Genomic DNA, 15,698 nt, shown 5'->3' with positions numbered 1-15,698 from the left:
TTTTGATTGTTCTTCGTTCACATTGAATGGAATTATTCCAAGATCAGCGGATAGGGCTACTCATAAGATGTTGACAAATCTGAAAAACAAAATGGACATCCCAACACGACAAGGACTGTCTTGAAGCCATAAAGGACATGAAATGCTGTACACATCATTGTCCTACTAATGATAACTTAAAACAAATTCGTATTTTGGAGCTAAAAGGTTACCGATTACTTAAGTCCAAGGGACGCTCTTGCTGACAGAACGTTGTTTCAGACGTTAAAATGTCCGGAACATGGTCATCACATTGAACACATATTGACAACATTAAAGACTTTCGATATTAAGGTATCTGATTTGTTTTACTAACAATATAACCATCTTTGGTGAGGTCTAAACTGGACGCTACTGTCTATTCCTTGATATGGTCTTGTAAGTCAACTGGCAGCTAAATCGGACGTTTAGCTTTGAACACGGACGACATAGGCCTCGTGTCACAGACTCGAATCTCGTCAGATTCCTCCTTCAGCGTGAGTTGAATTAAGCATAAATTAAACTTCTGCTGTGTTCATATCACGAAACTGTGTAAAATTTGTATGAGATACATTTATTGATGAATGCCGCACATGTTATTGTTGAAATCGAAAGCGACTGTGTTCTCGTCAAACATCTGATCATGGTATATCATGGTATTTTGGTAAGTTAGGTGACAAAAATGACATGCGTTCTATAAACAGGTGTTTCGTCTTCCAACTTCCTTAATATATACCTCCGCCGGCACGCGATAATGCACTGTTCAGCTATTGTTAGCAGGCGGCCAAATGTATGTTTTAAGACTGGAGAACATAAAGTTGCTCGTCATTTCGTCCATTGATTTAACTCCGAATGTCATGAATTTTTACGCGGTAATTTGATGTGTTTTTATATACATACATTCACCGCCAGGCGCGATATATTTGATTTGTCATGCTTTAAATCTTAATATCTTGACGCATGGCTTCTAAATGTGTAAGATAAATACTTATCGAACTTTCTTTTTGCTAATTTTGTAACGTCAACATCTCGCGTTCATCATGTGACTTCACAACTTCACTCCAGCAATAAATCACATCATCATTCACAAGGCACGAGACGCGGCTAAACTAAACTCGTCGCTTTCCAGCAGGTAGGAAGTGAGCCAGTACATGCACTGTGGGTCTATCAGTTACGACTCCACAAGGTAATCATGAGTTAAAATGTTGGATCCCGCCATTCACCAAAGTTTGAAGCTCAGCCTTGATGCTTTTCAAAACTCACAGCTGAAGAGTTAATAAGGAGCCTTCTTTAAATATATATGTTTGGTTGGTGTTTTACACCGCACTCAAGAATGTTTCACTTATATGACGGCGGCCAGCATTATGGTGGGAGGAAAGAGAGAAGGGCTCGAGAGAATCCCACGACGATCCGCATCCGATATGCACGAGCTTGTTGTGGAAGCCAACAAGCCATATGAGATAGTTTACATCTTTTTCCCAGAGTCTCCTCTCTGGCTTCTTTCACAGACTAAATTAAAATCTGAACCACGTGTACACAAGACAACAGATAGGAGGACCAGGAATTAGGCGGAGAAGAAACAAAGTACGCCCGAGAAGTTACAACTCATGTAACATATGGGCCCGGAATCAGAAAGAAACGAAACTGTCCACACTTGAGGAAATATAAATCAGGTAGCCATGAATGTGGAACAGGTGTCACGGAGAGAGGAAAGGCATCACAGCAGACAAGACGGATACATGTACCATGTATGGTGCAAATCAGGTGTCAGCAAGAGAGGAAACCTGGCAGACGTTGAAAGATACACCAGTGGGGACCCGGTATTATACTAGAGAGAAAGCAAAATCAGTTCTCCTGAGAAGTTACACATCAGGTAATGTGTGGGGCCGTTCTTAGGCAGAGAGAAAAACCAGCTCTCCTGAGAAGTTACACATCATGTATAATGTGTGGACTCGGTATTAGTAGAGGGGCTCTCCTGAGAAGTTACACATCAGGAAATGTGTGGACCCGGTATTAAAGAGAAGGGGAAAACCTGTTCTCCTGAGAAGTTACACATCATGTATAATGCGTGGATCCGTTATTAAAGAGAGAGGAAAACCAGCTCTCCTGAGAAGTTACACATCATGTATAATGCCTAGATCCGTTATTAAAGAGAGAGGAAAACCAGCTCTCCTGAGAAGTTACACATCATGCAAAATGTGTGGACCCGGTGTTAGAGAGAGGAAACCATCTCTCCTGAGAAGTTACACATCATGTATAATGTGCCAACCCGGTATTAGAGAGAGGAAACCATCTCTCCTGAGAAGTTACACATCATGTATAATGTGCCAACCCGGTATTAGAGAGAGGAAACCATCTCTCCTGAGAAGTTACACATCATGTATAATGTGCCAACCCGGTATTAGAGAGAGGAAACCAGCTTTCCTGAGAAATTACACATCATGTATAATGTGCCGACTCGGTATTAGTAGAGGGGCTCTCCTGAGAAGTTACACATCAGGAAATGTGTGGACCCGGTATTAAAGAGAAGGGGAAAACCTGTTCTCCTGAGAAGTTACACATCATGCACAATGTGTGGACCCGGTATTAGAGGGAGGAAACCATCTCTCCTGAGAAGTTACACATCATGTATAATGTGCCAACCCGGTATTAGAGAGAGGAAACCAGCTTTCCTGAGAAATTACACATCATGTATAATGCGTCGACTCGGTATTAGTAGAGGGGCTCTCCTGAGAAGTTACACATCAGGAAATGTGTGGACCCGGTATTAAAAAGAAGGGGAAAACCTGTTCTCCTGAGAAGTAACACATCATGTATAATGCGTGGATCCGTTATTAAAGAGAGAGGAAAACCAGCTCTCCTGAGAAGTTACACATCAGGTAATGTGTGGACCTGGTATTAGAGAGAGGGGAAAGCCATCTCTCCTGAGAAGACACAGATCAGGTAATGTGTGAACTCGGTATTTGAGAGTAAACCCGGCACTACTGATAAGATACCCATCAGGCAACTTAAATATGTTGAATATGAAGTCCATATACGTCCAAAAATTCGTGTAACAAATACTACGCATGGTTCATGATTTTAAGTGTGTATTATTACATTTCATTGACACTAACTCAATCATTAAAACGAGAATTACATAATACACAATCGTTCATTTTTTTAGCACAATTCTTAGAAGTTGGAACACAAAGGACAGAAAGTGGTAAAATATCACTATATCATGCATGTAGATGAATACAATACAACTGACATCAAAATAACAGCAAGCAGATGCAATAGCGCAAAGCGCTATTAGATGACCTCATAATCTTAACCACTGGTTGTCATAGTTACAGTACTAGTGATGACGACGTAAATCAGGTACAATATAATTAAAGACGCACAGCATGGAGAATAAACCCGAGCAGCGACAAGAGTACGATACTTGGCAAATGGTCACACGTAACCGACGAAATACGGCCTCTTGCCAATTTACCTCAGCCAGGGGTTGAGTCTAACTCTTCATGTAAATGCATAAACAGCAGCAATTTACACACCCTCTTACAATATGGCTTCAGCAGAATTAGGCAAAAAAATGCAGCGATGTTAATTGCAATTTGTTAGACGTCACTGGTCTAGAATTACTCAAAGCCAGACTTTCACATTTGCGAAATTCAGAAATCAAAGATGATTTTCCAGCTGGTTTTAGATGGACACATTGTTGTGTGTTTTAACATACATGTATGGAGATTTTGAAACAAAACACCCTGACAAAGTCACACATGGCAACATATTAAGCGCTTGGATACATGAGCTGCACATCAACTTGGAGACGAATGGTGATCTTTGAGGTTAACTTAAAATGGAACTATCTACCAATTCTGTAGAGGACACATGGTGATACGTGCCATTACAAGCTGGCTGTGAGTGTGTTACAAGCAGATATGTCAGGGTGTATATCATACATGTCAATTTACTTTAACTTAAGCACGTGTAGGTCCACAGATCTGAATGAAGTTAATTAAACATAAGGAGACAGCTCATGTAGTTATTCATACACGTATGCAATAAAAGAGAATTAGTGCTCAGTACAACTACAACAAAAATTGATCAAAAATTGAAAAAATGTGGACAGAATTGTTTACATCAAACTTAAAAAAGAAAAACTATCAAGTATACACACCTCAGTTCACCGGAATAAGCACATTTAAGCCAAACACAATCTATCTTCTGAACAAAATCCTTCAATTTATTTACTTATTTATCTGATTGGTGTTTTACACCGTAGTCAAGAATATTTGACTTATGTGACGGCGACCAGCATTATGAAAACAGTGTGCTAAATGTTACAATTAGGTACATCCACCTTGTCAATAACATATACCTGAGCTATACCTCCACCTGTACCTCAGGTACACCTCAAGCATCATCTTTTTACCAGCCACAGTACCTCAGATTCACCTTCAATACATCTCACATAGATGTAGGCTTACACCCTCAAGTACATCTATACCTCAGGCACACCATCAGATATGTTACACCTCAATGGTACATCTCAGATGTACCTCAAGTATACCTCCAGTACACCTTATTGGTTACACATGCGCAATTCAGGCAATTGGGTCCAAGATTTTTTTCCGAACTGAAGTGTGAACGAGCATAGAAAAAACAATGAGTTATCCGCTACCATTACAACCCCAAACCTGTCTAGCCCACTACCCACCCCCATCCTGCTGTTTAAAATTTCCGCCTCCTACTCATAAGGCATGTATTTCCAAATTTCGTTTACACAGGTGAGTATAAGATGGCACTTAATTAACCAGAACTGTTCCAGGATGTATATAGATAGACGCAGGAAGTTATTTTTATCACATATTCTAAAACACCTACATACATGTATGACACTTAGTATGGCAATGCACAAATATGTATTGCAATTTTGTTATGCGCGAAGTGACTTTACAACATTAAATACGCTAATGCTGTGTTTCAAAATAGGTCTGAAAGTTGATCTGCTTCCTATCTGTGATGAAATTTGATTAAAAGTGTTGTCTGTACAACAATAATAATAAAAATTTGATCAGATCTTTAATTCATTTCCACAGGTACAAGCGGGGATAGGCTTAGCAATTCTTACATAACTTCTGCGTTGATGGGGAGAAATGGTAAAATTTTAGCATCTAAGGACGACAAGTATTGCATTTGCGGAAATGCAAAAAGTAAATTTTAATTTCTGCAGATTTTCGTCTTGACACAAAAGAAATTTAAACCCCGTTCCCCACAAAACATCCTATCCCAGACACTTTGGTGTAGAGTATCAACCCAGGTGGGCCACTAGCCCTGAAATTTGACTTTTGCCATTAGCCATGTAAGATTTTGGTTTTAGTTCCAAATTCATATAAAGATATTACTAACAAACAATTTAAAAAGTTTGTCCTGTTTATAGGTTACACAGGATATTGGATCCAAGATTTGCCTCTGAACTGATTGGATTAAACTGATGCAGAGGCATTAAGTTGTCCATACACTATAAATTTCTGCTATGCTACTTTTCATCTTACATGTCTAAATAGAATACATCAGAAATGTATTTGTTTTTGGATAGAACGGAAAACTTTCCCCCCACTGGTATTACCCACCTCTCTAGAGGTTACCAAGGTAAGAAAATACTATTTCTTTACTTTCAGCCACTACAGCTAAGAAAATGGCAGCTAGGAATGTTGTAGACATAAGTACAAGCTGCATGTGGAGGTATGGCAAGGTACAACGCGAAAGTTAGGGTACGTATATTTTTGGGGTTGAAGATTTACTACATAATTGTTAAGGAAAATCAATGCTCTCGTCTAACCCAAAAGGGCAAGGGATATTTCTCTTATTTACTTTTTTTTCTTAGGAATTAAAGTTACACAACAACAATTACTACATGTACCATGTTAACTATATGTATTCTCATGTATAAACTGTAACCTGTTTTGCTCAGTGACACTCCTGATAATTCTGGTTTACAAGTTTCCATTACTAAAAATAAAATTACCCAGTTTTAATCTACATGCATTTTGTCTGGTAGAAAACTGACACTGATGTTCTGGACAAGTCAGACAGAATGTGTACAACTACACCAAGCTGTAAGCTGTGACATATCACTGACCACTTCGCAGAAGAAGCTATACATACTGAATTTGCCACACTGCTGACATTAACTAAAATATCAGTACGAAAATTGGTGCTTTTGTTTAAAAAAAAAATCCTAATTAAGGTATATATCAACAAATTATAATATGATCTAAAAGATGTAATAAATAATTACCCGAGGGTCAGGAAATTATTATCATGTCACTGCGAACCTGATGCGGAGCTGCAGTCACCCGTTACCAGACGAGCAGACACAGATCCAGACGCAGACATAGATCCAGACCAGACATAAAACTCAACCCATGGCACGAGAGGCTCTGTGACGACAACACCACTGACAGTGCCTATTACCTGGTTGTTGTGACAATCCAGGACTGTCAGGGACTGGTCATCACAGTCCAGGTACAGACCCATGCGAAGAGGTCGTGTGTAACGTCTCCCCTGTAGATAGCCAGGTTTGATCTCACCACCACGGTGACTATAACACCTGACCTCATCACCACGGCACAGCATCCCAATGTACCAGCTGTTGTGGCCAGGGTCTGTCCTCCCCCTCACACCACAGCTCTCCTGTGTAACTCCTACATCACAGCCAGAGCCACATACACGTGAACAGGTGATCTCTATCTCCCAGTAGTACCTGCCCGTCTGGTAACGGCCGTTTGTCACAGCTCTCCCCAAGTCCCCCTCCAAGAAGTCACCCTCTATCACAGAGCCGCTCTCAGCAATTCTCAGCTCACTGTCGTCTGTCTCTGTGAATCTCAGCGTCGGCTCTGCAAAAACACAACAGAAAGCAGCATAAACAGCAAAGCATAAACACACACTGTAAGACTGAGGTGTAAATACCTGCACACATGCCGTGGTTTTACTTTCTCCACACAACCTCTGGGAATAAAATGACATATATTTCTGACAAGAATATAATTTATACACAGATCTCTGTCCTTTTCAGCCAGTTAAAAAAAGTTGAGCTTCGACAAGAACTGGATCCATCACTAAATGGCGGATACGACATCGGCTAAGTACTGGATTGAAATGCAGACTTTAGCGCTCTGATTTGTTTGCAACTTATCACCTACAACAAGAACAATACCTTCCTCTATTCGGAACTTGGTTTTAGTTGTCATTTATGGCACATTTGAACACACGATTCACTGTAAAGCTGTAGTGTAGGCCTGTTGTCCTTTGGCGTAGTACCGAAGCGCGTCTGTCTACTAAGGGAGGTAACTGGCGACATATAACTTACCAAGTGACTTTTTTTCCCATAATACCCCACAGATTATTCAACCCATCAGTATTATTAGGGGTAAAGAAGTATTGGATTCAGTTTTCTTCAATACATTTTTTTAAAAGAGAGTTAATGTGTTTAAATATTAAAAACAAACTTAGAACAAGTGAGGAAATACATGTAGGTAAACAATTATTACTCTATACATACATGGAATCTCCACCCTTTAAAATTTATAATGAAACAGGTATGAGTGGTTTTTTCCCCTTTGGTATAAGTGTTTGACTACATTTGAATCTAGTACAGCTGCTAATTTGTCGTTGTTACAATACGTCATCTGTTCTGTCCTAACAATGGACTACAGCTGTTGATTTGTGCACACGGGGTAAATATCACTCAGACACTCATTGGTACAATATGTTATATGTTCTGTTCTAACAGTACACCTGCTGATTTGTACACATGAGGTAAATATCATTCAGACACTCAGGGGTACAATATGTTATCTATTCTGTCCTAACAGAACACCTGCTGATTTGTACACGTGAAGTAAATATCACTCAGACACTCGGGGGTACAATATGTTATCTGTTCTCTCCTAACAGTACACCTGCTGATTTGTACACGTGAGGTAAATATCACTCAGACACTCAGGGGTACAATATGTTATCTGTTCTGTCTTAACAGTACACCTGCTGATTTGTCCACATGGGGTAAATATCACTCAGACACTTAGGGGTACAATACGTCATCTGTTCTGTCCTAACAATGGACTACAGCTGTTGATTTGTGCACACGGGGTAAATATCACTCACACACTCATTGGTACACTATGTTATCTGTTCTGCCCTAACAGTACACCTGCTGATTTGTACACATGGGGGAAATACCACTCAGACACTCATTGGTACACTATGTTATCTGTTCTGCCCTAACAGTACACCTGCTGATTTGTACACATGGGGTAAATATCACTCAGACACTTAGGTGTTCTGTCCTAACAGTACACCTGCTGATTTGTACACAATCATGAGGTAAATACCACTCAGGCACTCAGGGGTACAATATGTTATCTCTTCTTTCCTAACAGAACACCTGCTGATTTGTACACATGGGGTAAATATCACTCAGACACTTAGGTGTTCTGTCCTAACAGTACACCTGCTGATTTGTACACAATCATGAGGTAAATACCACTCAGGCACTCAGGGGTAAAATATGTTACTTCTTCTTTCCTAACAGAACACCTGCTGATTTGTACACATGGGGTAAATATCACTCAGACACTTAGGGGTACAATACGTCATCTGTTCTGTCCTAACAATGGACTACAGCTGTTGATTTGTGCACACGGGGTAAATATCACTCACACACTCATTGGTACACTATGTTATCTGTTCTGCCCTAACAGTACACCTGCTGATTTGTACACATGGGGTAAATATCACTCAGACACTTAGGTGTTCTGTCCTAACAGTACACCTGCTGATTTGTACACAATCATGAGGTAAATACCACTCAGGCACTCAGGGGTACAATATGTTATCTCTTCTTTCCTAACAGAACACCTGCTGATTTGTACACATGGGGTAAATATCACTCAGACACTTAGGTGTTCTGTCCTAACAGTACACCTGCTGATTTGTACACAATCATGAGGTAAATACCACTCAGGCACTCAGGGGTAAAATATGTTACTTCTTCTTTCCTAACAGAACACCTGCTGATTTGTACACAATCATAAGGTAAATATCACTCAGACACTCAGGGGGATTGTGCTATGTGTTCTGGTCTAACATTACACTTGCTAATTTGTACACATGCTGTATATATGACCTAAACACTAAGAGGTACCGTGCCATGTGTTCTGTTCTAACATTACACTTGCTCATTTGTACACATGATGTATATATCACCCTGGTACTGAGGGGTACACTGCCATCTGTCCTATTCTAACATTACACTTGCTAATTTGTACACATGATGTATATATCACCCAGGCACTAAGGGGTACACTGCCATCTGTCCTGTTCTAACATTAGACTTGCTAATTTGTACACATGATGTATATATCACCCAGGTACTGACGGGTACACTGCCATCTGTCCTGTTCTAACATTACACTTGCTAATTTGTACACATGATGTATATATCATCCAGGCACTGACGGGTACACTGCCATCTGTTCTGTTCTAACATTACACTTGCTAATTTGTACACATGATGTATATATCACCCAGGCACTGAGGGGTACACTGCCATCTGTCCTGTTCTAACATTACACTTGCTAATTTGTACACATGATGTATATATCACCCAGGTACTGAGTTTTACACTGCCATCTGTCCTGTTCTAACATTACACTTGCTGATTTGTACACATGATGTATATATCATCCAGGTACTGACGGGTACACTGCCATCTATCCTGTTCTAACATTACACTTGCTAATTTGTACACATGATGTATATATCATCCAGGTACTGACGGGTACACTGCCATCTGTCCTGTTCTAACATTACACTTGCTAATTTGTACACATGATGTATATATCACCCAGGTACTGAGGGGTACACTGCCATCTGTCCTGTTCTAACGTTACACTTGCTAATTTGTACACATGATGTATATATCACCCAGGTACTGACGGGTACACTGCCATCTGTCCTGTTCTAACATTACACTTGCTAATTTGTACACATGATGTATATATCACCCAGGTACTGACGGGTACACTGCCATCTGTCCTGTTCTAACATTACACTTGCTAATTTGTACACATGATGTATATATCACCCAGGTACTGACGGGTACACTGCCATCTGTCCTGTTCTAACATTACACTTGCTAATTTGTACACATGATGTATATATCACCCAGGTACTGAGGGGTACACTGCCATCTGTCCTGTTCTAACATTACACTTGCTAATTTGTACACATGATGTATATATCACCCAGGTACTGACGGGTACACTGCCATCTGTCCTGTTCTTACATTACACTTGCTAATTTGTACACATGATGTATATATCACCCAGGTACTGACGGGTACACTGCCATCTGGCCTGCTCTGGCAGTGAACTTGTTGATTTCTACACATGTGGTAAACATTACACAGACACCAAAGGGTACACTACTATGTGTCCTGTTCTAAAAGTACTCCTGCCGATTTGTGTGCGTGGAGTAAATATCACCCAGACACTAAAGAATACACACACACCAGTCCTGATTTAACATTACACCTGCTGATTTGTACACTTACGGTAAACATCGAGGGACATTGAGGGATACACTACCATATGTCATGTTTCAACTAAACAGCTGCTCATATATAACTCTGCAATGTAATTTCTTTTTTTTTACACAACCACATTTTATCTCTCACAGTAGTTTGTGTCATCTGGGCACACCCTACTGCATACCTCAGATTAGTTTGTGTCTTCGGTGCACATACTAATGTAAACCCTACAGTCGTTTATGTCATCTGGACACACTCTGCTTTATACCTTTAATACATATAAAAACCTACTTGGGCGTGACATTTGTCCACCGACTGCTGCTTCTAAGTCCTGACTTCCTTGCACTGTCTCTTTTACCGTCACGTGTCTAGGCAAAACAAGGTCAAGTTGTACAAAACCTTGAAGATTCTGTTTGCTGACCTCATCTCTCTCCAGATTTGCTCCTATCTCATTCAGCTGGTCACCAATTCTGTGGGAACAGGAGAGAAAACAAAGAGACACAGTCGTGTAGTAATGTTGTGCACCACGCAGTTATCAGAATGCCATCATGTACTATTCCTAGTAGGTGAGATCTGATATGTCTGGACAAGCGTAAATTTGAACACTAGATATATTTTACACTTGTGTCATGTTTTGGACAACTACAGTGCTGGTACACAGTGTTACAGAAGCACATTTGCTGACAGCAGTCATGTGCTCGTGTATAACAAACCTATATAGGTATAAAACATTTATACATACGTCTTGGTGAAGCTCGTGGAACCCTGTCAACAAACAGAATTGAACACACATATAAAATCATGTAAAGATGATAACCGAAACTGAGATACTGTAGCTATACTTGCACATCAACATGTAACAAGGACATAGTTATAATTGAAATGTCTTATCTCTCCAAGTACACAGTCACAGTTGGCTTTTACCACAAACATTTGGAGTCAGTGAGTGAATGATTGGGGTTTAACGTCGTACTTAACAATTTTTCAGTGATATGACGACGACAAACATTTAGACCATTCCCTGAACTATTACATAGTCCACATCAGCTCGAAATTTCGGTTAATAAATTCCAAGACGTTTCATACAATGCAATTTTCCCCAAAGATCTGTTTACATACAAACCTTGTTTTTGAAAAACAGCATACAATATAGTTTGACATTATATATTACTACTTTTTTGCTTTAATCGGACAGTGGTTCTATTATGGGTAGAAAAGTGGTCAGCGACCGGAGGGTACCACTAAGCAAAATAAAGCTGTTGAACTCAGGATCTACAACTTTAGTAAATCTGGCAGCAACACGTTATCACAGGTTCTAAGGGTGGCTGGGTCATGTGTAACATCTGAAGTTAAGGCAGCTGAACCAATGCTAGAGATTGTGCATGTTTAACTTACTTGTAAAAACTCGACGTCCACTGACGCTAAGAAATCTTTTGAAGCTTGTACCATCCTCTCCATTTCCTGGGCCTGTAGCTGGAAATGTTTAAGTATGGCGTTACACTCCACACACCACTGTGAATATCGGGTTTTTATGCCATCTATGGATTGCTGTCTCCAGGCTTGTAAAGATTCCAAGGCTGCACAATAAGCCTTTTCTACCTCCTGGAAGTGAAGTTCCTGGTTTTTCTGCCAAACATAAAAATCCTTTATTACCATATCCAGACCATTAGAATTGTGTGTTTAAGAAGTTATATATGTATGTGTAACATGGTAAACTATAAACGCCACACAACTCTGTCTACAATGTACCTCCGGGGTGGAAGTGATTTCCCTTTAGTCCAGCGATGTACATGTAAGTGTCCACTCAAAACCAAAAGATACATGGTTCAATCCCCAATAGAGTCGTGCCGTCACAAATGATGCCCTGAGCAGGACGAGATGGTGAAGCCTTAGATGCTTCGGACAGTACCTGGGCCTGGCTCATACCCGTCATCAGATCAAATGGTGTACGTATATATACATTCATATATATATATATATATATATATATATATATATATATGTATATATATATCATAGATATTATTGTGACAGCGTATGATCAGCGATGATACATCAAATGGAGTTGTCTGGGGTGGGCATATCGCGTGTGTGTCAGTGAGAAGAAAGTCGTATTAATGATGCGATAGAGTCCGTGCATTCCCCTGTTTAAGTTCTCATAAAAAGTCGTCACTGGTCGGGTAATTCTTTAATTGTAATCTACATATATAATATGTGACAGAAGACAACTTTATTAAGACTAGTTGACTGACAGCTGCATGTTACCTGGATTTGTGAATGATAGCAATATTCTACATAGTCAAAATGAGCCACCAGGGTATGTAGTATAACACTGGCTGAACAGGTGTCATGGACAATACCAACCTGTATCTTATTCTGCAGCCTCATAACTCCTGGCAGTGATTCTTTAGTTTCTCGTAGCACTTTCTCCAGTTCACTAGTCTTGCACAAAACAGCTAGCTGTAATGGGAAAAACGTTACATTAACAAATCCGCCTTTCAAATGACTCACTACAATACAGGACACTAAGCCCCGTTCTTCACTATTGATCACAAAGTTATGGTCAATATATAGTTTCAAATCATGCCATATTTATTTTGATTATAGACTTACTAGTATGGTACACGATCTAGACAGTGATTTAAGTTATTCGCCTAGAACATTCCTTATGTCTTTCCAACATCATTGAAAAGTATTTACTACTTCTCTTTGCATAACTCCAAAGTAATTTCGAATTTACAAAATTTCTTAGTTTCTTCCTGGTTCATGTTAATCGTTGTTTTGGGAATTGACCTTACTATTAATGACTTAGAACATCAATTTTGATTGATGGCTGATATACGACTTTTTTTTCGCCTTACCTTGACATTCCCAGCTGCTGATGGTATATCCCGCATAGCGTGTCCTGGATGCTCAACCACACACCCCATACACATCACCATCCCACAGGGTTCACAGTACAAGACGAATGGCTGACCGTGTCTAGCACATGACGGCTGCCCAGTTGATTGGTGGTCCCTGCTGACTTGACCCTGTGAGGTTTCCTGGGAGAGGTACTCCATGGAAGAAATCAGTTGATGCCGTTTTAGAGCCCCCCTCATTGGATGGCAATTTGCAAGACATTCCTGACAGTAGAACACAGCACAGGTGGTACAAAACTTGACAGCTTTGGTGTGATTATCCGCCTTACACAGAGAACAATATGGGGTGTCATCCTCAACTTTTACAGCAGACGTGAACCTCTCCACAATTTCTGCCAGATGAAAGTTAGGAGCCAGTCCAGCCACACCTTCTCTCCCGAGACTGGTTGGTGCCCGGCACACAGGGCATGCTATAGGCCGATGAACGTCCGTGCTACCGGAGGTCTCATCTATCTGTACAGGTTTAAACTTGTCAGCGTACAAACCAATGCATTCCTTACAAAAACTGTGCTGACAGGGTAGCACTACTGGTTTCCGGAATGTTTCCAAACATATAGAGCATGTGAGAACATCAACTCGCCTCTGCTTGCTTGCGGCCATTATTCGCTCAGTTTTTTTTTTCCTAAAAAAAAAAACGGCAAATCGCTCAGACTGGCACATGTGAGGGTGTTCTTACTTACAAAAATATCAATGTTCAAGACAGCACACAGCCTCCATCTCTTTCCGTGTTATTGCTATTCTCCATTGTTCATTTAAGAAGCATTTCGGCACCTATACATGTACGAGGAGAGTATGCGCAAATCGTTCTCCCGAAAAGGAATCCATTCTGGCCAGTTAGAAATTTAGCGATTCTATCTTTTATTACGCACGAGAGACTTTTTTGACAAAGTTCTGGTCAAGCTATTACTAATAGTGACGAGTAACACTAACAGTTTTTACTTTGATTAAAACAGATGTTAATCAAGGTCAAAGTCTTCTAGCTCCCAGTGTTTTATTATGCTGTTGTCAGGAACCACATAAGTACAGACTACAGCAGAGCTGCTACACCCTCCGATCAACACTGACCAAATAAGATGTTTAAACCGTAAATGCTGACTTCGCTCCATCGGAGAAGTGTGAAGTCCATGTCCAATTAGATACAGTGTTATGACAGGGACAGTTTAAAGTGAACCAAAAGGCCTGGATTTTGAGACATGTAACCCTCGGTAGACTGTAGAAATAGGTCAGCGTCAGTTATATCTCCATAGACACAGCCCGAGCTAATGTATAGGACAGCCCTGAATGCCTCAGCTGTGTCAGGTTACACCCCCCATTATCGGTGATCAGTGGGCGAGATGGTAATGCTTGCTGAGTGGGAAGTTAATAATGCATGTAGCCTTTCAGTTCTGTAACACTGAAAACCCTGTCTGCAATTCAGTACATAATTTTAAGATTCGCTTTACTTATACCGGTACAGTGTAATACACTCCTTATGTTCGAGCCCACCTCGAAGTCGGGAGATCAGAGATCGAACTCAAGTCTGGGTCAAACCAAATATTTCAAAAATGGTATTTGTTTCTGCCTCGCTTGGAATATGAGAGCATGTATATCCTAACTAGAATCTTTTGAATATTACAGTTTTTATATCTGGAGCAGAGAGGCGAACGTTGCAAGTAAACAAACAGCGATCCATACACGCGAGTTGTTCTGGTTGTTTACATGTATGTTGGCCCAACCCCAGACAACACACCACCGTCAACAAACGACCTTTAGCAAAACCCTACATAATGCCTTTCAAGGTCAAAGCTTCAGAAAAATACATTAATAACCTACTATCGTTCTGGATATGGTGAGAAGGTCGACATAATTAGACAGTATGTACATGAACCCAATTAATTCAGTCGTTTTCCTTGAGAGGAAAACATTCCCACTTGTTATAGACAGTGTCAGAGGTTCACACACAGGCCGTGAGTAGAGCCTATGCAAAGACACCCCCCCCCCCCCCCCTCACACTACAGTTGTGCGCCGACTTGGTGTCCATTTGGAGGACGACCAGACCAACTAAATGTTGTCTGAGCGTCGGTCACACGATCGAGTAAGGACAACTCCGTCACCTGATAGAAACATCCCGACATAAACATAGACGTACCCCATCATACAGGACTTACCCGTCGACACAGTTCCCACCGTGCTTCACT

General features: G+C 40.5%; 1 protein-coding gene across 1 annotated transcript; it reads right to left on the bottom strand.

Annotated features, from left to right (window-relative positions):
* Positions 1-5,950: 5,950 nt before the first annotated feature.
* Positions 5,951-15,698, bottom strand: LOC135462752 (probable E3 ubiquitin-protein ligase MID2). Its single transcript, XM_064739994.1, has 7 exons — positions 15,669-15,698; positions 13,462-14,143; positions 12,965-13,060; positions 11,996-12,226; positions 11,343-11,365; positions 10,892-11,070; positions 5,951-6,905 (listed from the first exon to the last, which is right to left on the bottom strand). Exons 2-7 carry the CDS (start codon positions 14,119-14,121, stop codon positions 6,334-6,336), a joined length of 1,761 nt encoding a protein of 586 aa, XP_064596064.1. The 5' UTR covers positions 14,122-14,143; positions 15,669-15,698; the 3' UTR covers positions 5,951-6,333.

The sequence above is a fragment of the Liolophura sinensis genome, chromosome 2, assembly GCF_032854445.1.
Source record: "Liolophura sinensis isolate JHLJ2023 chromosome 2, CUHK_Ljap_v2, whole genome shotgun sequence".
Lineage (NCBI taxonomy): Eukaryota > Metazoa > Mollusca > Polyplacophora > Chitonida > Chitonidae > Liolophura > Liolophura sinensis.
The sequence above is the reverse complement of the archived record's forward strand: the minus strand, read 5'-3'. Positions and strand labels throughout refer to the sequence as shown.